General features: G+C 38.1%; 1 protein-coding gene across 3 annotated transcripts in view; it reads right to left on the reverse strand.

The window, feature by feature from the left end:
- Window positions 1–25,366, reverse strand: part of SLC25A12 (solute carrier family 25 member 12) — a 194,907-nt gene that overhangs the window by 84,281 nt on the left and 85,260 nt on the right. For 2 of the 3 annotated variants that reach the window (XM_027588356.2, XM_027588358.1), the window contains exon 2: window positions 12,409–12,462. In XM_027588356.2, coding sequence (XP_027444157.1) covers window positions 12,409–12,462 — 54 coding nt within the window. Of the gene's footprint in view, window positions 1–12,408; window positions 12,463–13,405; window positions 13,508–25,366 lie in introns of those variants that run through there. The other variant, XM_027588357.1, reaches the window with a different exon arrangement.

The following is a 25,366-nucleotide window of genomic DNA, read 5'->3' on the forward strand; positions in this document are numbered from 1 at the left end:
TTGACAAGAAGTAGCTGACAGTATCCAAACAAAAATAGTGACTTATTTTCTTGATTAAACTTTTTCCAAATCCAATTCAAGTTTTGGAATGTAAAAGTGCACATAGATTTGACATTTCCAGAAATATTTAAATTTACATTGAGTATAGTTCACATGTGCTTGAAAAAGTCTTTACATTCTGACGATTGAGAAATAAAATGGATCTTAATGAAAGATTAGAATCTTTATTGCTGATGAAAGATGGTAGGGTTTCACATATAGATATATGTACTTACACTATGGTACTTACACTGAACTACCTCTAGCTCCAAATGAGATCATGTTATCTAGAAATGTTTTGCCTACCAAGCCAATAGATCAACATATCAAGGTCTCACTTGACTGAAGTTAGATAGTAGTAACTAACTCCTTTAACTATTTACCAAAATTTAACCTATATCACAGGTTACTATAAAGCAGACTTTACAAAGAATTTTCACACAATCCTAAATTTCTATTGAGTAAGGAGGAAAAGATGGTTAACATAAAATTCAATGACACAAATGAGTAAAAAACCCAAATAGTCTAAACAACACAAATTACCTGTTAAAATGGTTTAAGTTCAAAGACAAATAGATCCTTTGATATTTTATATGTCTAAAAGACTTTCCAGAGATTATAAAGAAAAATTCTGATCTGCTGTAACTATAAAGCTGGTTACTTTTTAAAAAGTGTAGCTGTATCAAGGATTTTCTTTTTAGGTATGCACACCAAAACAAAGGTAATATATTTAGAAGCACTACTTAAAATCTGCTAATTTCAAATCTTCCGGTCATTTTGCATTTACTTAAAAAAATTTTATCAAGTACCGATTGTGTGGTAGACACTATGCCTGGTACTAGGGATGCAAAGATCACAAAAACATAATTCCTACCCTCACATAGCTCAGAGACGGTAGCATGATGGACACCGAAACCAGGGTCAGAAAACGAGTTCTAATCTCCTGTGTGATTTCCTGAGTGAAACATAGCTTCTTTGAGCCTCTTCTCTAATAAAACAATACAGAAAGATAGCTGTCTTGATGTAAGGGAAAAAATGAGATCTTGAACACCAAAGTACTTGGAAATTGTAAAACTAATGCATATTGAAATACTGTAGTTCTTCTAAAATGCTTAGAAACACAGAAAAGCATAGGGGCCCAATTTCCCTCCTTTGATTATTTAATTATTCTGCTTTTGCCCAAGCATGAAGGAGTTATTGTTCTAACTCTTCATCTTCCTCCAAACCAAGGTTTCCTTGGGGATGGCTTCCACTATTCTTGGGTTTACCACATCGGTCCTAACTGGTCTAGCCAGCCTCATCTCTGCTTATCCAACACGTGGCTGTAATATGAGTTAAAACACACTGTTGCTCCATGACTTTGTTCCAACTGAGATGAACTGACATTTTTTAGATCTCAATATCCTTTTAATTTCAGCAACTCTCAAATGACAATGTCACAAAGTTTGGTAATTACAGATATCACATAAAGCATTTCCCATGTATAAAAATGAATACATGAACAATGGAAGAGCTGAGCATACAAAGTTAATCCTCTTGCTGTCCTTCACTTTTACTGTTCTTCCTCCTAACGGAAGCCAAATTTAGTCAGGAATATATGCCCTTTCATTACACGAGCACTCTCCATGAGGAGCAAACTGCAATGGGTCTGACACACAAACCCTGTTACAACAGTACAATGTGGAATTCATCTATCATAAGTAATATTTTAGTAAGAAAAAATACTTTTAACACATACAGCCAATTTTTTAAAAGATTTTAATTAGTGATGCAAAATTTTTTTGATATTTACTAAAATCAACTACACATGCATTAGGAAAAAGTAATTTTATCCATCTAATTTTATTTATTTTTTAAGATTTTATTTATTTATCTGCCAGAGAGAAAGAGAGAGAGAGAGAACAAGCAGGGGGAGTGGTAGGCAGAGGGAGAAGCAGGCTCCCCGCTGAGCAAGGAGCCCGGATGCACAACTCAATCCCAGGACCCCAGGATCATGACCCAAGCCAAAGGCAGAGACTTAACTGATTGAACCACCCAGGTGTCCCATCCATCTAATTTTAACTAGCACATTCTGTTGCATATTTCACAAACACTAGAATCAAACCTTCTATTTGATTTTACAAAAAAAGTTCTCCAAAAGTCTGGTTTCTAACTCGTTTCCATGAAATATTATGTGCTTATTTTTCTTTTTGCTTCAGTATATGTATTTTTACTGTCCATTATATCAAGTCCTACTGTCAGCTACTAAACAATGCAAGTCCTAACAGAGCATGGAGGTACAAGACCCTTGTTAATCACTGAAATCAACCGAAACTTCCATAATAAACGAGGTCTACCAAAACAATTTTCCCCTCAAAATGGCCAAAAACCTTGGAAATAAAATAATGACCCCAGAGAACTCAATAACTCAAACTAGAATGCTTCTCAGGACAGATTAAGTTGTATAATTAATTTGCATTGTTCTTAAAATAATACTTCAATCTCTTGGTCTAAGTAACCATGGGAACATACAAGGAGCATATGTATTTGTAAGCCTGGGCAAATCACGCCTTTGACAATCAAGGTGCAGCTCCTAGGGGGACAGAATGCTTTAATGTTGGTAAACCTTGATTAAATACCAAAATTTTTGCCACAGAGATAGAAGGACCTTTATCCTGGTAGGGAGTGGAAAATATTAAAAGATTTAAGAGACAGATCAACCAAATGTAATGTATGAACATGGCTTGGATCCTGATTTTAATAAAGCAACTTTAAAAAATGAAACAATCCGGGAAATTTCAACACTGAATGTAAATCCACATTAGTAAGGAATATTTTTACCTGTAATAATTGAATTATGGTTTGATGGTTTTCAGAGTCATCTCCTTTAGAGATACTAAAGTATTTGTGTATGCAGTGATACAATGTCTGGGAATTGCTTCAAAATAATCCAATGCAGCTGCGATACAGATGAAGCAAGATTAGCCATAACAGTTGGTGAAGCTGAGTAATGGATATATGGTAATTCATTATACTATTTTCTCTAGCTTTATACAGGTTTAAAATTTTCCATAATTAAAAAAGTCTTTTTAAAAGACAGAAAAAGAATGAGATGATTCTATATGTACTAACATACCCATATCTCCAAACAATATTAACGAGAAAAGCCAAGTTGCTTTGAAATACATAAAGCAAGTCTCTTCCATTTACTGTACAACCTTGATCAAGTTACTTAACCCTTCTAGGGCTCAGTTTCCTCATCTATGAAAATGGGAATATTAATGGTTCCTATCTTATAGAGTTGTTTTGAGGATTAACTATAAAGATTTGTATAGAATACTTACAATAGTGCCTGACACATAATAGTGATTAAGTAAGCAATGGCACATTCTGGAAGCCCAATAGTGGCTATGGCACTGGTTTCAGTGAATGATGCTTCAGAAACTTCAGTAATATTAAGTAAAAGAGAGCTGGACAGCACAAGGAAATGATTTTTAAGTTATACACTAAAGAATGAATTACAAGTCTTTTAGGTCTGTGTCTCGGTATTTCAGAGCCTACTTGGACTATTATTCCTTCTCTGGTCCAGACTGAGCAGTTGAAGTTTCCAAAAACAATTCTGCACACATCTTTCATAGTCTCTCAATCTTAGACCATGGCTATATCTCTTCTCAGAACCTATAAACTTGCGAGAAGTCACCTCTTATGGTGGTATTTCTGAATGTGGGGATTTGTAAAGATCTTCAGGTGTATGTCTCAAGAATGTGAGTAATTAGCTGATTACATACATAATCATAAACACATATTAACATCTTAGTCACTTTATAGGTCCAGCACAGTTATCTGGGAAAGACAAGGGACTCGGATCTTATTCAGGAAAGAAAAGTCTTCATCTCATCTTAGAAGAAAAGGAAGGGAACAAGGAACTAAGCTCCATGTGTCAGGCATCATTTACAAATTACCTCAGTTAATCTTTATAACATCCCTATGCGCTATGTGTAGTTATCCCTTCTCAGACAGATGAGGAAACAGACTCAAAGCTTATGTAAATGCCTACAGTCATACAGCAAAAAGGCAGCACATAAGGACTCAAATCCAGGTCAGACTACAAAGCCCTCGTAGGCTCCAGCTACTGGCCTTTGGGATGAAAAGGAGTCAGTGATGCCTCACTCAAGGTAGTCTAAGAACCCCAGGGACAGGAGGAAATTAAATAGGAAGACTCACAGTCTACTCAAAGCAGTCATGCATAAGAAAGCACAGAAATGTATAAGAAAGTTTACATAATAGATCAATATGATCTACTTCAATATGATCTATTCAAAATGTAAACTGAATTATTCCACTTCCAAGGTGAAAGACCTTCAGTTTCAACAACACTCTTAAAAAAAAATCCAAACTCTTCTGTGGCCTGCAAACAAGGCCATGCCTGATATGGCTCTCCTTCAGCCTCATCTCTTACTGGCCATTCACTCTCTCACTAACTGACACTTCAGGCACACTGGCCTCCTTTCTGGTTGCTGAACATACAAACCCTTATTTATATCTAGGCCTTTAGACTTGTGAGCCCTCTGTTCAGAATTCTCTCTACCCACCTTTTAGTCTCATCTCTAATATCACCTTCTCAGGGGTCTTTCCTGACCACCCCCTTGAAAAATGATGGCCTTCTCCATCATTCTGTTTATTTCCTTATCAGACTTATCACCTTCTGCAGCTGCTTTTTGTTTTTTTTCCAAGTCTGTGGGCTTTGCTATTGTCTATCTCACCGCAACCTAGAATGTGAGGTTTTACCTTCACTGAAAATCCTCTATCTAAAATCTATAAAGGTAGGAGCACCTGGGTGGCTCAGTCAGTTAAGTGTCTGCCTCTGGCTCAGGTCAAAATCAAGGGGTTCCTAGATCAAGCCCCACGGCAGGCTCCCTGCTCAGTAGGGAGTCTGCTTCTCCCTTTCGCCCTGCCTCTCCTCCTGGCTCATGATTGCTTTCTCGCACCCCCCAAATAAATACATTTTTTAAAAAAATCTTTAAAATCTATAAAGGTAGAACCTAGCACAATGCCTAGCCTGGGACATGGTAGACAATTAAAAATATGTTGATGGGTAATAGAACACAACATGGCATTTAATAAAACTAATTTTCTCATCTTTTCAACTATTTTTCAATCCTTCAGTTAGCTCAAGGATAAAATCTATGGTGTGAGTATGCCCTTAATGCCTAACCCCCCCTTTTTTTATAAAAACTCTATATAGTTTATGGCAAGTACTAATATACTAAAGATAGGGGCGCCTGGGTGGCTCAGTCATTAAGCATCTGCTTTCAGCTCAGGTCATGATCCCAGGGTCCTGGCATCAAGCCCCACATTGGGCTCTCTGCTCAGCGGGAAGCCTGCTTCTCCCTCTCCCACTCCCCCTGCTTGTGTTCCCTCTCTCGCTATGTCTCTCTCTAATAAATAAATAAAATTTTTAAAAATAATAATATACTAAAGATAAAGGCTATCATCTTCAATGCCCACATTATAAAGAACTGGTAAAAACTTAATCAGTTAGATACCCTTTTGTGTGTCTCATACTGGGTTTATTCAACCCAATTTAGTCTGGGAAGTCCTCTTTTAACTTCAAGTTCTGAACTGCTAAATTCTTTTTAAATTATTCACTTGATCAAAATCTAATACATATACATCAAGACTTTTTTATTTTCCCCTAATTCTTCTATAAGCATAAATATGTGTAAATATAAATACAACATATACAAAATGACTTTCAGAAAACTATAATCATGCTATATACGCTTATTTACATCTTTCTTATTTCACTTAATAGTACATTGGAAATCTCTCTAAATCAGCTGAAATAGGCCTAACTCATTCTTTTCAGTTCTGCATAATTTTCCATGGGATGGTTATTCCACAATTTTTCTACTACTCCCCTTTGATAACATTTCTCTTGTTTCTTACTTTTTTTTTTCCTCAAGGAACAACTGAGTGCTGCAACTAACAACCCGGTACATATATTCTTTTCTTTTTTTTTAAGATTTTATTTATTTGAGAGAGAGAGAATGCGAGTATGCCCACACAAGCAGTGGGGAGGGGCAGAGGGAGAGGGACAAGCAGACTACCTGCTCAGCCGGGAGCCTGATTCAGGACTAGATCCCTGGACCCTGTGATCATGACTTGAGCTGCAGGCAGCCACTTAACCGACTAAGCCACCCAGGCGCCCCTTGTACATATATATATTCTTATAAGTATTTTTATTTCTCTGGGATAAATATCCCAAAGGTAGGATTGTTTGTTCAAATGGTATCTTCTTTCTATTTTAAACTATCGCCAAATTGCTTTCCAAAGAGTCTTTGTTTCCACAAATACCCTATGAGAGCACCTTTTTCCTCCACATTGAGCCTCAGTAGATGTTATCATTTGTAGTCCACATTCCATGCTTCTGAAAACATAGCCCTAATGCCTATTCCAACAAAGTAGAAGTGTCTCCTGCTAAAAGTCCTGCCTTAACTCCCTTCTCAGCTCCAGGTTACTGCCCAAAATAAATACGCAATACGTAAACAAATTATTTATTGAATAAAAGAATATTTCTTGGGCGCCTGGGTGGCTCAGTCGTTAAGCGTCTGCCTTCGGCCCAGGTCATGATCCCAGGGTCCTGGGATCGAGTCCCACATCGGGCTCCCTGCTCAGCGGGAAGCCTGCTTCTCCCTCTCCCACTCCCCCTGCTTGTGTTCCTGCTCTCGCTGTCTCTCTCTGTCCAATAAATAAATAAAATCTTTAAAAAAAAAAAAGAATATTTCTTTCAATTAAAAATTAAATGTTATCATAAAATCCCTAAGGAAGAATCACTCTTTGCTTTACATTAGCAGCATCTTCTTCCACTTCTCTAAAATAACAAAGAAAATGAATTTTCATAATTTTTGTATGGGATATGATCTTCATTTTTACATCGGTGACAATGAGAAAAAGAACAGGGTGGGGCACCTGGGTGGCTCAGTCGTTAAGCATCTGACTTCAGCTCAGGTCATGATCTCAGGGTCCTGGGCCCGAGTCCCATGTCAGGCTCCACGCTCAGCAGAGAATCTGTTTCTCTCCCTCTCCCTCCACTCCTCCCCCTGCTTGTGTTCTTGCTCTCTCAAATAAATAAATAAATAAATAAGAGAAAAAGAACAGGATGGAAATAATATTTGAGTTCTATATTGCAGCATGTTTCTAGTCTAACATGCAATGATACAGTCTCAACATGTGTTGCTTTTACCGTACCATACCTTGATAAATAAACAACAAAAAGTCTACCCACTGAAAAAAAAGAGAGACCTTGAAAAACAATTCACTTAAAACAGTTTTTGATAAACCTACTTTGCCACAAAGCATAGACTAGATTAACTCCTCATTTTGAAGTTTGTCAGGTTTATAACAGGCTGTGACATTCCTGTTATCCTCACCTTACCTCCTTCTTCATTGCTTCTATTGTCTCCTTTTGCTACTGTGTATTTCTGATGTGGCGAAATTGGGTCAATGATAGTGTGTGGGTGAGAGAGGTAAAAGAAGAGATAAATCAAGAAATGACAGTTGTAAGGATAGTAATAGTAAGATCTTAACTTGACAACCGGTTGTAAAATTATAGCCCAATCTAACACATACCAATTCATTTATTGTGCTCCAATTTTATGAACTTGTAGGGGACAAGAAAAAACAGAATCCAAGTGAATACTATTGTTCTTTTTTTAATTGAAAATATAGCTCATCAAAATTTGAGAGGCAATGAACACAGAAAAAATAAACCTATTTCCCTATATTCAAAATGATAACGCACTTTACTTTTATAAAGCCCTTCTCACAAACTTGCACACATAATTCCATTAAATATAGAGAGATCAGCACTTTCAAAGAGGAATATTTTGCTGATGACAAAAACAAATGAGTATTGGTGATTTAGAGAGTTAATCTAAATTTTACAAAAAACAGCTTTCAATTAGGGGCATGTGGGCGGCTCAGATGGTTAAGCATCTGCCTTCGGCTCAGGTCACAATCTTCGGGTCCTGGGATCCTAGGATCGAGCCCCACATAAGGCTCCCTGCTCAGCGGGGAGTCTGCTTCTCCCTCTCCCTCTACCCTTCCCCGAACTCGTGCGTGCACATGCACTCTCTCTCACACACAAATGAATAAAATCTTTAAAAAAAAAAAAAAAAAGCTTTCGATTGTATTCCAAAATTCAAAATTAAACATTCTCTGTAGTCTTTAAACAGCTCAAATGATCCTAAACTCAAGCGGTCCCAAAATCCTACCAAAACTAAATTATACTAATAACAATAATCTGTATTTTAATCTTTGACTATATCTTTTTGAAACTACTTCAAATTCCATTGGGACGATTCTCCCTACTTCTCCTCTTCCTCCTTCCCACTTCAATTGTGGATATCACTTATAAATCAGTCCTTTATTCCTGGTCTTGTTTCTTTTATATTTAATCCCATCACCACAAGGATTTATCTACCACCTGTATAAATTTGTCTCTCCCCAAACTTGACAGATTTAACATATTGGGACATATTTATTTAACAACCCAACTTAAACTGCTCCCCCCCGGCAAAAATTCCCAAAATGGATGCCTTATCAATTAACATCTATCCACATTCACTACTTCTTCCTTTACTTTTATATTTAATACCAAATTCAATGGATTCATCCCTTACAAAGTCCCTGGTATTGTCCTTCCTTTCCTTTTCCCCAGCCATCAGCCACTCCAGATCATTATCTCCCACATGTATTATTTCAATAGCCTCTTAGCTGATCTGCCTACCTACTTCCAACCTCTCCACACCTTATCCAACATACACAAAGAGCTTTCAGAATTCACCACTTCAATTTGCCCACCCAGAAACCCATAGTGCCTCCCTACTGTTTCAAATCCAAACTCACTGGCCAAAGGTTCTAGGTAGTTACAGTGTAAAGGCACTTTTTTTTCATCACCTAAGTAACCAGATTTTTTTCCTTTAACAAACACAGCTGCCATTAGCCCCTCATATACCTCTACACCCCCTGCCTGGGTGGCTCAGTTGTTAAGCGTCTGCCTTCGGCTCAGGTCATGATCCCGGGGTCCTGGGATGGAGCCCCGTGTCGGGCTCCCTGCTCCACGGGGAGCCTGCTTCTCCCTCTCCCACTCCCCCTGCTTGTGTTCCTGCTCTCGCTATCTCTCTCTGTCAAAAGAATAAATAAAATCTTTTAAAAAAAATATTACCTGCCCCCCATTTTGAGAACCCACAAGTGATTTAGTGTAAGGGTTAAGAGTACAGGTTCTGCAGTTTGATTGGAATCCAGCCTCCACCACTTAAGGACTAAATGACATTAACCAAGTCATTTAACTTTGTCTATTTAACAGGGACTCTAACCCTACCTCCTAGGGTGGTTAGGAAAATTAATGTAATACCCTTAACGCATTAGGCCATTGCCCAGCACAGCGCAGAATGATCAATAAGTTAGCCATTGTCATTATTATTACAGCCACTTTGATCCAGGCAAGCCAATTTGATTGCTCTTCCAGAGGCTATGCATTTGACTTCATTATTCTTGACTCCCTCAACCACAACCTGTTAGAAATTGAATGGGTCTGAGAGAGGAGTTAGTCACATGTCCATTACCATTCACGTCTTGGCTCAATCCTCTCTTGATTATTCAACAGGTGTCTATTGCTAAACTAAATACAACTGCACACACAGCACACAGCAAACAGTCCTTAGTAAATATTTTTTGGGTAAATATATTAAATGCTAAAGAAATATGTAGTTAGTATATATTTTTGCCTATTATCTCTAAAATATTAATAAACCATATGCTTCTAAAATAAAACTGTTTCTAAACAATGTCCTATAGCTTCAAGTAACTAGTTTGAAGTACTCAAGACAGGAATAAAAAAAATCTGCTCTTACTTGGTAACTGTTCTCAAATTGATTCAACTAAATTTATTATATATTTCTAGCTGCTGAAGATAAATGTCTATGATCTCTTATCCATCAAGAATTCTTGGGTCAATGCTTTATAACTAGTGCTAAATACACTGTTATGAATTCCTCAATTTTTCAATATAAAAATAAGGTCATCATCCAAAATAATGTGTAAAAAGATAATGGTAAGGGAGCACCTGGCTGGCCCAGTCAGTAGAGCATGCGATTCTTGATCTCAAAGTTGTTAAGTTCGAGGCCCACACACTGGGTGTAGATATTACTTAAAAATAAAAATCTTTAAAAAGAAGATAATGATGGGGTGCCTGGGTGGCTCAGTTGATTAAGCATTTGCCTTCGGCTCAGGTCATGATCCCAGGGTCCTGAGATCGAGCCCCTTATCGGGCTCCCTGCTGAGCAGGGAGCCTGCTTCTCCCTCTCCCACTCCCCGTTTGTGTTCCCTCTCTCACTGTCTCTCTCTCTCTGTCAAATAAATAAAATCTTTAAGAAAAAAAAAGATAATAAGATTTAAAAGTCAAAGAGCTAGGCATAGTCCCAGCTCTCTCCTTATATTTCTATCCTCCCTCCCCCAAAAAACCAGATCCATGCAGAATTACAGATTTTTTCCCCACAGGGTTTTTAAGACTTATTTATTTAGGGGCGCCTGGGGGGTTCAGTCATTAAGCATCTGCCTTCGGCTCAGGTCATGATCCCAGGGTCCTGGTATCGAGCCCCACATGGAGCCTGGCATTGCGCTCCCTGCTCAGCGGGAAGCCTGCTTCTCCCTCTCCTACTCCCCCTGCTTGTGTTCCTGCTCTTGCTGTCTCTTTGTGTCAAATAAATAAAATCTTAAAAAAAAATTTTTTTTATTTATTTAATTTTAAAGAAAGAGAGAGCAGGGGGTAGGGGAAGAGGAAGAGAAACTCAAGCAAACTCCCCACGGAAAGCAGAGCCTGACATGGGGCTCAATCTCACGACCCTGAGATCAGACGTGAGCCAAAATCGAGAGTCCAACGCTTAACTGACTGCGTCACCGAGGCGCCCCTCCCTAAGATTTTTAAGCTGAAAGGACCTCAATTTCCATTTCCTGATGCCCCACTGAATCCCACATATGAAGGTGAAGCCCAGAAAGCCAGACAGGTAGCCTACAGGTACAACAATCAGAGGCAGGTCAGGGAATTGAACCCAACGTTCCTGACACCTTCACTACATCATGCATCTTTCAACTGATTTCTTCCATGTCTACTTAATCTAGAAAAAATTAACTATATCACACGAACTTTTCACAAAACAACTAAGTATACGGTGCGGTTAATACTGACATATTTTTCCGTTATTTTCAAGAACACTTGTGAGGAATAAAGGTTTCAAGCCATAAATAGATCATTTCTATTACAATTACTTATGTTCTGGAAATGATGCTTCCCTTTATCAGATTTTGTAAAATTTAAGATTCCAATTTTTTGCTAATTCTTTTTCATGAACTACACATACGTATGGTCATCTAGGCAGCCTCCTCCCCAACAAAAGCTTCAGCAATCCATGCCTCAGATAAAAATGTCATCTATTCCAGGCTAATCAGCATATGTTAGAATCTGTTCCTAATATAGAATCATAGACTTCTGGAGTTGGAAGGAACCTTGGAGATCACCTCTCATTTTACAAAGGAAACAAATACCCAGCAGGGACCTGCCCAAGGTCAAAGTTTCTATATAAGAACGTAGGTCCAGAATAGAAAGTTTTCAAAAGAATATTTCAGAGAAAAACACCATATTTGGTGGAACATCTTAGCTTGTCTCCCTTTTCGTCTATTTCTTTAAGTACAACTTCCTGCCTAAGGAACTTCTGAAATTTAAGAAAAGAAAGCAAAACAAAAAAACTAAGCCAACTTTTTAAGTCTACAGCCAAGTTGCTGATCTTAAAAACTTAGCAGGTGAATCTCTGCAAGAATTGCAGACGGTAACATTTTGTAACAAACCTTAAAAGCTGATGAATATAAATAAGTAGAGGGAGAAAAAACAGACACAAATGAACAATAACTATAATATTCTTATCTCTGTAACAAATTACATAAATGCTTACAAGGAGGAAAACTATAAACTTGCAACTTTCAAGAAAGAAATTTAATCACCATACCTAGTAATTACACAAGAGTGTCAATACATTTTGAAATAAAATTTTGATCATAGTGCTTAAGGGAAGCCAGAAATTCTTTTTAGTGTTCTTCTTCACATACTTTGTCATGTTAAAAAAAATATTTTGAGGAAAATATTTTATCAAACCTTAATAAAAAAGAAAATCTTTATTCAAACCTTAAAGTCCAAGCTATATTTGTCTATCCATGTTTTCAAAAATAAATGAAAATAGAACAATCCTGAAAGTTAAGGCCTGAAAAGCACTAAATTTACATCTTTTTTTTTTTTGGTCCCAATAAAAGAGCATGCAACATAAGCCAATTTACCTGTAGGAATATGTTTCTTAACTCATGGGGATCACCTCGCTTGGTTGTTTGCACCTGTAAGAAAAAATAAAGCTAGTTAATGCTTTACTAGAGACTACATAATCTCTTCAGATTAGAGTTCTCAGACGCTAACAATCAATGCTCTTATCTTTTATAAGGGTGTTTGGTTTAAAACAAACCAAAAGAACTAATACTGATAACACCTGTCAAATTGGAGATCTGTGACTACAGGGGGGAAGTACAGGTGTGAAGAGCTTAATATATAGCAAATCTCCCAGATTTCCTCTGGACTGGAAAGGGAAGGCAATGAGGATCAATCTCTTACTTTAGTCCACATCCACTAGCAACACAATAGCCACCACCCACCTCCAAATCAAGAGGCCATCAAGAACAGAGCAACGGGGAAAGTTGAAATACCCAAATTAATCGCCTGGCCTAGCAGCCTTTCTTCCCCATGTAAAGCAATCCAGAAAATAATTATCTCCTCTCTTTCTCCACCCAAGCTAAAATATGAAAGCTGCGACAATGTTTCCAAATACTTTGGACATCCTGCCACCTGCAGCACAAATGCCAACCACTGTCCCAGGCCCCACTGAAGCCCCAAATTACTCAATTACTCACCCCCTCCCCCACTGCAAAACACAGATGCCTTAGGTATCCCCGGCTTTACATGCCACTTCCTCCTACTGCCTTTCTGACGCCAAGTCCGGGCTCACAAACCCATGCATCTAGAGCAGGACACTACTCTTCCTTCTCCGACCTGTGGTCCTCAGAAACCCCTCCAACTCATAATCCCTCCTACTTCCCCTCCCCCAGCCGGGCATCCTCTCCCTCCGGTCCAAGGCGCACACAGCTCTCCCACCCGCAAGCTGGAGCCCCAGGATACGCTATCTAAGAACCAGGCAACGAAGAAAATGATGAGAGGTGAGGGGCTGAAGGCAAGGTCCCCGGAAAGGCTCTTATGCAATAAAGGCAGCAGCAGAGAGTTGGGAGTCACCTTGACCGCCATGCTGTGCTCGGAAGCCGGGGACGAGCGAGTGAGCGAGCAAGGCCCAGCTGTCAGGGCGCGCGCGCGCCGCCTCCCCGGCCGCGCCCGCCCTCCCGTTCGCCGGCGCCGCGCGCGTCCCTATGCAAATGAGCCCGGGGCGGGGCGGGAAGAGGGCCCCGAGTCCCCGCCAGAAAGGGAGCTGGACCGGGGTGGGCGGCCTGCCTCGCTGGGGAGGAGGACGCGCCTCCCACGGGGAATGCTGAAGTGCCAGCCCTGGGATTCCGACGCGCAGCGTGCTTGCCTACAGCTGAGTCGCCGCCGGGAAAGCCCCAGGTTTCTTAAGGCCTCTTAGTGGGTGTGGCTTTGGGCACCGACTTCAGCCAAAGTCGTTTTCTCCTGAGACTTAAAGGAACGCTTGGGATCCAGATTAAGCAAGATTTCGACGGATCGAATGACATGTCCCATTGATGATAATAATAATAAATGAATTACAACAAATGGCAAATACTGACAATAAAAAAGATGGGGGACCATGCACTCTGGGGAAAACCTAAGGAAACATAACGACAAATATGTCCTTAAATTGGCATGAGATGATTGGGCGCCTGGGTGGCTCAGTTGGTTAAGCAACTGCCTTCGGCTCAGGTCATGATCCTGGAGTCCCGGGATCGAGTCCCACATCGGGCTCCCTGCTCGGCAGGGAGTCTGCTTCTCCCTCTGACCCAACCCCCTCTCATGTGCGCTCTCTCTCTCTCTCTCAAATAAATAAAATCTTTAAAAAAAAAAAAATTGGCATGAGATGAATATGCTTAATATATTTGTAATTCTTGTCCTATTATAAAGCTTTATTAGTAGGCTCGCTCCACACTCCTCATCACCCAAATCCTTTGTACAATGAGGTGGGGCACAAATGCATATGGAAAACAATCCATTTGTCTTTGACAGGACTGGTACTGAATCCTGGCCCAATCTGCCCCTACATAAACATTGCAAGTCCTGCCTAAGTAGTACCTCTACCTTGAACCAAAATAATGTCTCTAAAACCGAATTTTGCCATTATGACTATATTGAACCACAGATTGATTCACTCAACAGACGTTTACTGGGCATCTATTATATGCCAGACATAGTCCTGCTTGTAAAAAATACAAAAAATAACATGTAGTCCCTAACCTCTAGTATCTTACAGATGGTCAATGCGACCCCAAACCCCAACCTTAAGTATATTTCTTTTGTTTGTGACTACAGGCATACTTGTTAAAAAAAAAAAAAGGCTAACAACATAAGATTTATCTTAACCTCACTTAGTTCTGTAACCCCTCTCCACCCTCTTTCAACTTTTCAGTGTTGGATCTAACAGGAGGCTTTCCTTTTCTCCAGTCTCACTAATCATAATATTTATGTTTAGTATCCAAGTTTATAGAAATGAGGAGTGGCAAATGGAAATTGTTGATAAGGAATGCTACGTTAAATAGTACTATAATGAGCTTTCTTGCTGCAGTTGGTTTAACTATTACATCTATTTATTCAGTTTGTTCCAAGTTCTTTTAACAGTATTATTGGACATAAGGATTTACAAATTCATATTTTGTTCTAGCACCTTATGCCCCTGATACTTTGCTCTCTTTTTTCCTGAAGTTTCTCTAAGTAGGAATCTCAAAATGTTTATTTTACATTACTTTACAAGGGAAGAATGTCTGTTTAGTAGGAGAAAGTTCCTCAGTTTGAATAAAAGTACTTAAAGGAAAGGAAGGCATTTATTTAAAATGAAAGAGTTGTTACCTATTGGAACATGTTGCTAACCAAATCTATATTGTTGAAGTGAAAATTTAGGGTCAGACTGGCCACTCCTACAGAGGAAGACAACATCACATTTAAAACAGAGCCCACCACAATAATTCCTAGGAATAAGCACCAAGCCACAAGGAAAATTTTCTTGAATAAAAAAATAGCTGAGGGGCGCCTGGGTGGCCCAGTCGGTTAAGCTTCTGCCTCTTGGTTTCTGTTCAGGTCTGATCTTAGGGTCACGAGATCAAACGCCGCCAAGTTGGCTTGAGAATCTCTCTCTCTCCCTCTGTCTCTCCCATTTGTGTGCTCTCTCTCTCCCTAAAATAAATAAGTTTTTAAAAAATAGGCTATCTTTGAAAAAATTATATGTATATATCTCTTTAAAAAAATAGCTGATCTTTGAGCAAATCCAACACCTTCACTGGTGCTAATCTAGTTGCAATGGAGATGATGTAATAATTTAAAACTAAATAGGGCTAATATACAGAGAAAATAGAAAAGCTCAGCTACGATAAATAAAGGTGGATTTTGATAGACTTTTTATCTATCCAAATATAATAAACAATAAAATGGATAAAGATATTAAAATTGTAAACTATCAGAAATAAACCAAGTATTTAAAGGAATACGAAAGTCTATGAGTTAGAGCTCCTACTCCGAAAAGCTTTGTAATCTATCCTTCTGTTATAATGATTGATGAAAGGTATTATTAAAAGTTAAACAAATTAAAACTTACTTTTGCCTCAATTGCAGATGATCAGGGTTGAAGGAAAACTTATTAGTTAATGGGGTATAAAAAGACAAACCTGTCAAATAATATTCACAATATATTTGGGAAAAGGTGGTAGAAATAGTTCAAAACTTTTCAGGTTTTTTGTTTTTTTTTTTTTATTTCAGACAGAGAGAGAATGAGAGATAGAAAGCACGAGAGGGAAGAGGGCCAGAGGGAGAAGCAGACTCCCCGCCAAGCAGGGAGCCCGATGTGGGACTCGATCCCGGGACTCCAGGATCATGACCTGAGCCGAAGGCAGTCGCTTAACCAACTGAGCCACCCAGGCGCCCAAAACTTTTCAGTTTTTAAAAATTACTTGCCAATAAAGTAATTTATAACTCTTTCCTTAAATTGCAAATGACATTTGTAAACAAGAAATAATTTTATTTTATTTTTTTTAACAAGAAATAATTTTAAAACTATGGAACAACTATAAGTTGAAAACTTAATAATTAAAACAGTCTATAGAGAATGACATTTCAGAAAGCAAAATTGGAAGTTAAAGGCTAAAAGACTAGTTGCAAATATATTGCCATTAATAGCCACTTTTTAGAATAGATTTAATAAAAGATTCAATATGTAGCTTGACTGAGCTGGGAATTTAAATATGCTTGTGAAGTTGTTGGCCATGAAAATAATATACTACCCCCAAATGCAAAACCAAAATATGCTAGACAAACCCACAGAAATATGTTTCTAACTCCCAAGCAGCTTACATTAATTTGAAACCAGCCAGTCACTTTGTGGGTGAAAGTTAGAATTATACTAATGCCTAGTGTCTTAATAAACTAAAATATAATAATTAAAACAAGAGGTAATTTCCAATGAGCTTGCTCTGCCACAACTCCTGGCCTTCCTTCCATATTTAATAACATACTATGTTTATCTTCTAGCCTCCTCCAATTATTTTACTGACATGAATACATTTTTGTTCTTGTTTCCATATCCCACACAAGCTACTATGGATGTAATCTTGCAAGAAGTAAATCCAGGTGGTGTATAAACACTTAGAAGAGCATTAGGATATCATTGACTAAACCAGGAGTGAAGCTCTTCCTAGGTAAAAAGTACATATACCATCATTATGATGAGGAATAAGCTGCATTTTATGCCTCCCATCAAGATGAAGCTCACTAAAAATATTTGAAATAGCATGATCTGACTTCGGCACACACACACAAAGGATATTTGAACATCTGAAACTTTTTTTTTTAAGATTTTATTTATTTTTTGACAGAGAGAGACACAGTGAGAAAGGGAACACAAGCAAGGGGAATGGGAGAGAGAGAGAAGCAGGCTTCCCGCGGAGCAAGGAGCCCAATGTGGGGCTCGATCCCAGGACCCTGGGATCATGACCTGAGCCAAAGGCAGACGCTTAACGACTGAGCCACCCAGGCGCGCCTGGAACTTTTTTTTTTTAAAGATTTTATTTATTTATTTGACAGAGAGATAGAGCACAAGTAGGCAGAGCAGCAGGCAGAGGGAGAGGGAGAAGCAGGCTCCCTGCTCACGTGGGGCTCCATCCCAGGACCCTGGGAACATGACCTGAGCCGGAGGCAGACGCTTAACCAACTGAGCCACCCAGGCGCCCCTGAACATCTGGAACTTTTAAGTATATATTGGTTCTGACCTAATAGAATTATAAAATGGTTCTTTTTATTTTACTGAAACACTACAAAACTTATAGATTTATAAGATGTGCTTTAACTCCTTCCTTGCTAAGAGTCTATATGGGGAAATGGTAAGGGGTAGGCTAGGGAGAAATATTAAGCGTTAGGTGTCCAAGTTTGAACAAATTATGTACTACTTCATAGGCTGATCTCAAAATCAATCAGAAATTATTATTTCAACCCAAACCACTTATAGATACTAGATAAATTAGACATTTTAGGACTTCTCTATACTGTACAAGTATTATACTCCCTCTATGAATATTTGGTCTTATTGAAATAAATTCTCTTTTTGGTGGAGAGGGAAGAGTGGGGTATCAAAAATCAGATGAAATAGTTGTACTTTTTCAGTTACATCTTCCTAACCTGCTCTTCCTCACAGTCTGACTCTGAGTCCTACAAATTATGCAATGGGGATAACAGTGATCTTATTTTTGGACCACAGTCTTCTTTATTCGCTTGTGGAGGTAATAACAGTTTTCTTTTCAATGGATTTGGGAAGAATTCTTGGAATGAGCTGCTCTAGATGTTTAAGTTTGTGAGGGCCCTATCACTATACTAGTCAGTAAGCTGATATTTAGTGAAAAACCTTACGAACAGATGGAGGATCGAACTAGATGAACTTTAATGCTTCTTTTTAATACTCTAATGTCATGATTAAGAGGGAGCCAAATTTTAGCTAATAAAAATTTATTGAGTGCCTTGTGTTTGCACTAAACTCACTGTTTCAGCTATAGGAAATATAAGAAAAATAAATAGCATGATTCCCAAAGCATGGAGAATATTTGACAGTGGCAACTGCTATTATTCATTTTTTTTTAATGAATGATACCAAACCTTTTGCATATGCCAAAGGCCAAGGCAGCTTTAGGTATAATGGGGTAAAAAATCTGTGGTTTGCCACATATTCCTGTTCCAATCAAAAGTATATAAATGGGACAATAAATACCCTGTTCAATCCCTGAGATGCCCACCTCTACCAATCCCTGGGGATTTACTTGGATCTGGTTTTTGACTCCCTTCTACTTAGAGGTCAACAAGGAAGGATGCTTGGAATCTGGTCCAAAGTAAAGAAAAAATTTTCACTTTAAAAATTGTGCTGGGAGAAAAGCAAAGCCCTCAGAATATCCAAAGCAAAGTTGAAAAATAACAAAGTTAGGGGACTTACACTACCTGACTTCAAGATTCATTATAAAGCTAAAGAAATCAGTACAGTGTGGTACTGGCTGGTATAAGGATTGATAAATAGATGAATGGAAGAGATTAGAGAGAGCAGAAATAGATACAAAATTATAAAGTCATCTGATTTCTAGCAAAGGTACTAAAACAATTTAATGCGGCAAGGAGTCTTTTCACCAAATGACTCTGGAATAACCAGAAATTCACGTGGGAAAGTCAATAACCTTCAACCTCTACCTCAAAACATACACTAAGACGAATCACAGACCTAAATGCAAAAGCTAAAATCATAACGCTTTTAGCAGAAAACATAAAATAATATCTTAGTGACTCAAAAGTAAAGGATTTTTAGTCAGCATATTAAAAGCAATAACCACAAATTAAGAAATTGATAAGTTAGATTGCACTAAAATTAAAATTTATACTCATCAAACACCAGCATTAAGAAAATGAATAAGCAAGCCACAGTCTCTGGGAAAAAATTAGCAAAACATATATACAATAGGGTGCCTGGGTGGTTCAGTTAGTTAAGCGTCTGCCTTAGGCTCAGGTCATGATCCAGGGTCATAAGTTCCCTGCTCAGTGGGGAGTCTGCTTCTCCCTCTCCCTCCCACCCACCACTTGTGCTCTCTCTCTCTCTCAAATAAATAAATAAAATCTTTAAAAAAAATAAAACCATATACACAACAAAGGACTGATATTCCAGTATATAAGGAATTCCTAAACTCAATGATAAATAAGCAACGTATTTTAAAAATGGGCAAAAGATTTGAACAAATACTTCACAAAAGAAGATGTACAAATAGCCAATAAGCACGTGAAAAACAGCACAACATGATTAGCTGTCAGGGAAATGCAAATTAAATCACAGTAAAAAGATAGCACTACACACCCACTAGAATGGCTAAAATTAAAAAGACTGAAAACAGATGCTGGCAAGGATGTGGAGCAACCAGAGCTCTTACGCACTGTAGTGGGAGTGTAAATGGTATAATCACTTTGGAAAAAGATCTATCAGGTTCTTGTAAAACTAAACATACACCTACACTATGACCCAGCAATTCTACCTTTTGGTATTTACCCAAGAGAAGTGAAAATATGTGTGGATAAAAAGACTTGTACAAGAATGTTCATGGCCACTTTATTCATAAAAGACAAAACTGGAAATAGCCTAGGTGTCTGTCAATAGGAAAATGGATAAACTATGGTATATCTACAAAATGTAATACTACTCAGGAATTTTCAAAAAAGAACAAATTACTGATACGCACAACATGGATGAGTCTTAAAAGTATCATGCTAAGTGATAGAAGGCTTACATGAAATTATATAGTGTAAAAGGGCATACACTGTATGATTACATTGATGTAAAGTTCCAGAACAAAAAAAATAATCTATGGTGGAAAAAGAACCATGTTTTCTGGAAGACAGGAATTGAGGGAACTATCTGGAGTGATGGTAACAGTCTATGTCTTGCTAGGGGTTTAGATTAGAGGTGTATGTATTTTCCAAAACGCAGGGAATGTACACTTAAGGTTTATACATTTTATCATGTGTAAATTTTTCCTCAAAAGAAAAAAAATCTGTGAATACTGAATTCTAGCTGATGAAGTATTTAGGGGGGAAAGTCCTAGTATCTTAAATTTACTTTGAAATGCATAAAAGAAATAAGATTGATGAATGGATAGAGAGACGGATGGATGGCTGGATGATGGATGAATGGGGAGCGGGGAGAGATATGTGATACCTGAGGGATATATGGGAATTCATTGTAAAAATTCAACTTTTCCATATGTTTGAAATTTTTCATAATAAAACATTGCAGAAAACTGTGCTGGATCTTTGCATTACAAAGATGGCTATTCAGGGACATAACTCTGTTGTTCGGCTAGAAATTGTAATGGGACTTGTTTTTTAAACACTGTTAGCCTCTGTGCCTTGCTGGAGAGTAGGGAAAGGAACCTGAAACTGCTTGACAAATAATGTACCTCGATTATAGGCAGGGGAATCTGTGAAAACTACACTGAACTGAAGGAAAAAATGTTCTCCTTAACATGGATTCAGATAGTAATTATATGTCCTTGGGAGCTGTGTTTGTGTGTTTGTGTTTCTCTGGTCTAATAGTTACCTACAGGAAATAAGTTGTTTTTTGTTTGTTTGTTTTTTAGAGAGAGACATAGAGAGTACCAGAGCAGGAGCTGGGGGAGACGCAGAGGGAAAGTAAGAAAATCTCAGGCAGGCTCCATGCCCAGCACAGAGATTCATCTCAGGATCCCAAGATCATGACCTGAGCCAAAATCGAGTTGGATGCTTAACCAAGTGAGCTACCCAGGCACCCCATGTGGAAGTTTATTTGTATAACACACTGACAGAAATCTTGGAAGGTACCAGACTTAGAATCTAGAGCCTACCCTGGAACTCTCCTGCTTAAGTACACCAGGGTGTAAATCTAGACTGAGAAATTCAAGACTTTGGTGGGAAATATTCTGTAATGGATCATTGTGTCATTGGATTGCCCTATTGGGAGAAGGAGAACTGATATACAAGGATGAAATTAACCACTGAGTAGGAAGTTTCCAAAAAGGGGAGGGCGTATTTGTACTAGAAGACGTAAAGAAAGGACTCATTGAGGAAAAGAGGGCCACAACCCTCAGACAACTGGGGTATGCATAGGAATAGGCTTCTGAAGAATTACTATGACAAAAAGTATAATATTGACCAGTAATTGAATTGTACTGATCAGACTAATAATCTGGAAGTTTAAGTTAGAAAATTCTGAAGAAACAGTATAAAACAGGTAGACTTTGGAGAGTTACACCTTCTGGAAAGAGACAGATCAAGGAGGAAAAGTGGGCAGAAATGTGGAATGATCGCATTATTTTAACCAGAAGAAGATGAAGCTGAGAACACAGAAGGAACCTGACCAAGAACTGTTAAAGGTCTCTGTCAGAGTTGTACTCTGCATGTTCCATTCCCACTAGCCCTGACAATAGAATACCACCTTAAGGTAATGACAATATAATAAGGAAAAACTACATGAAAAAGAAATAAACAGGAATTAAGAGTTAAGTCAGAAGAGGAAAATGACATAATGTCTTTGTACTGCAAAAGAGCCAGAAAGGATAAGAATAAACTGACATATAAAAACAGTTAACTATAGCTTGCACTTCTGCAGAAGTTTCTGGGTAATACTGACCTGCTGCTTCTTCCCTGATTCTGGTCAAGTAAACATTGGAAAAAATCATGGAGTAACACATCTACACGGTCTTTCCTGTATTACCCTCACTATCAGTACTTGGAAAGAAGCCACAGAAACAGTCAGTATTTGCTCACCCTGTTCTTCTATCATCCTGGATGGGTAGGCTTACCTGGATGGTGCACAGGATAAGGGATGGGGAATAAAATAGGCAGTCAGCAATTATATTTCACTTAATCATCCCCAACCCTTCAATAAAGCATTATATAAACAAGTTTTGTATTGATGGTGTGGAAGAAAATCAAAATCAAAGTGAAAAGAAAATCAATGGGAAGTGTGCCTTCCACATATCACCCCTTCACTGAGATCCATGTGGCAGAAGCAACAATATCATTTCATCAAACATAGTAGGCTCAGAGTTCTAGATGGGGAAGAGAAACTAAGTGAGTATAATCCATGACATGATGAATTGTAATGAGGGCCATGGATCACAGAAAGCAAATGCTCAATAGCAGATGGACAAATCTCCCTCTCCTTAAACATACTAAAGAACTTTTGGAGGGGTGGTAGGACATTTCATCCTACAGAATTCTATATGGCTATGAAGTTCTAATCCATCTCTTAGATGTGGTATGTCCTTTATTATTGATACCTGTAAGTAGGAAATGTGAAGGGAACATAATTATCCCTCTCTATAAAAATCTTACAATGTACTGGGAAAACAAAACATAAGTAAAATCATTAATTTACAATGCGTATGCTTAATTGTGTAGTAAATTTATGCAATACAGGTTTAGAAAATGAAAAAATCAGTTCAAGCTGGATTATATACGGAAGGTTTCATGGAAACCATAATTCACCACTTGTTCTTGAATTTACCATTTCTCTGTGTTCCTTGCAGAGTATGTCTGATTCCCCTATCCTTCCTCCTTCACCCACACTCTCAGTCCTAACACTTATCTCAATGCCTGACATTAGCTATATAGGTACTAATTAAATATTTATTGATTATTCCTTGCTGATCACTCTAGCACTAGCTACTAGTACTTTTATATTTCCTAAGTGAAGACCATTACCATTGCCTTAGTTACTCAAGTCAGAAAGCTGGGTATCAGACTCTTTACCCCTCACATCTGAATAGGTCCCCAGTCCTTTGTTTTCTATCCCCTTCAGTGCTTTTTAAATCACTTCTCTTCATTATAATAGCCTTCATTAGGCCTCCTGATTGTTCCGCAAGCCTCCAGTTTTCTACTTTCTGCCTCTTGTCACTCTCCTCAAATCCATTTTCCACAGTGCTGCCAAGTGTTCAATCCAAAAGAGAAATTAAATTTTGTCACTTCAGTATAAAATCCAAATTCCTCAGTATGGTGAAGAGTGAAACCTTCCTAAACTGTTCCCTTTTCTTAGTTAAATCTTCTGCCTTACTGCTACCATACTTGTTCCTTTAGTTACAAGGATTTTTGTGCTATTTCCTTTGTGCTAATCCTTTGAGAATATTTTACTCCACGTTTACTCCACTTTGCCTATCCTTTAAGATACAGCTCAAGAATCTTCTCCAGAAAAACAATCTTCCATCTGCTTTCCCTGACTCGAGTAGGCCCCTCTCTGTGTATAGTATTTATCACTGTGTTATAATTACTTCTTCATTTATTGTCTTTTCCACTGGTGGCTTTCAAACTTTACTGACACAGACCTATACAGTATGAAATACATATTTTTAATCACTCCACCTCAGTACACACTGAAATAAAAATTTCATGAAGCAATACCAAACTTTACTACATGCAATATACTCTGGTATTTTTCTGTATTATTCTCCTTTTTTTCTAATTCTGGTTTTAATATACTGAACTGATTTCATGGCCCAGTTTAAAAATACTACAACATGGGGCACCTGGGTGGCTCAGTCGTTAAGTGTCTGCCTTCGGCTCAGGTCATGGTCCCAGGGTCCTGGGATCAAGCCCCACATCGGGCTCCCTGCTCAGTGGGAAGCTTGCTTCTCCCTCTCCCATTCCCCCTGCTTGTGTTCCCTCTCTCGCTGTGTCTCCCTCTGTCAAATAAATAAATAAAATCTTTGAAAAAAAATAAAAATACTACAAGAGACTGTGAACTCACATAGATTCTTAAGCATGATAGATGTTCACTATAAGTAATTGAGAAAAAGATAAAACAAAAATCTCTGTATCTCTAGGAATTAGTACAGGGTTAGGCATATAGCAGTAGTCAATAAAAATGTTTGATAAAAAAATAAATACACACCTCTGTGAAGACCATCTTCATAAATCATCTTTTGTCCCCTATCACTTTCCTTTTTTAGGAATAAGAGTTTCTTATAAGACATTAAATTAAGATGAAAACATAGACAGGTAAGCACAGATACAGAGATAGGCAAAACTGGAAGAAGGGACTTTAAAGATTGTTGAGTCTGAAGGGCATATTGAGATAGAGAGGCATGATTGCTGAAGGCCAACTGTTAAGTCTTTCAAAAAAGGCTTAATATGGTGAAGTCACTGAAGTCCGGAATATCTGGTCATCGGTTCCAGAGGTCAGAAATCATCTTGTAAATGACCCAAAGATCACTTAAGCTAACCAAATACACAAGATACTGATGCATAGTTCATAGTAACTAATATTTACTACTGAATAGTTACTATGTATCAAACAATATCCTAAGCAGTTAATATGAATCTATCCTCAAAACAACCATGTGAAATAGGGCTATCTTATGTTATTATCTCTGTTTCTAAGGGGTGCCTGGGTGGCTCAGTCAGTTGAGCATCCGACTTTTGATTTTGGATCAGGTCATGATCTCAGGGTCTTGAGATCAAGCCCTGCATTGCGCTCTGTGCTGAGCATGGAGCCGGCTTGGGATTTTCTCTCTTTTCCTCTCTCTCTACCCTTCTATAAAATAATAAAAAATAAATTTATTTTAAATAAAATCTTTAAAAAATAAATAAAGAGCATTGGCATTGGCTAGCATTTTAAATCTCATTATCTGTGATGATATAAGTCTATGTGTGCCCATTGTGTTGGGGACATTGATTGTCACACAAGAGATGATACATGAATTTCTTACAGGTCAAATGACACCAGGAAGATATTGGGACTTGAATTGCTTTTGCAGTGTTCCATCCTAAAGGGAGGTCTACTAACAAAGGAGACAAAAGCAGCAAAGAGTCAGAGTTTTCTTCTCAGGGTTGGTACAAAATGATGTCCCTTTCAACTCACTGAATAAATTAAGAATGCATGCCATGTGAGAGACAGTAAGGGCACTGATGGCAGCCAATATCAACTGGAGAAGCAAAGATAACCAAAATATAGAGTAGTTAAGTAGCTAGATTCATCTCTCCTCTATTCCTACTTCT

This window comes from Zalophus californianus, chromosome 3 (genome assembly GCF_009762305.2).
Source record: "Zalophus californianus isolate mZalCal1 chromosome 3, mZalCal1.pri.v2, whole genome shotgun sequence".
Lineage (NCBI taxonomy): Eukaryota > Metazoa > Chordata > Mammalia > Carnivora > Otariidae > Zalophus > Zalophus californianus.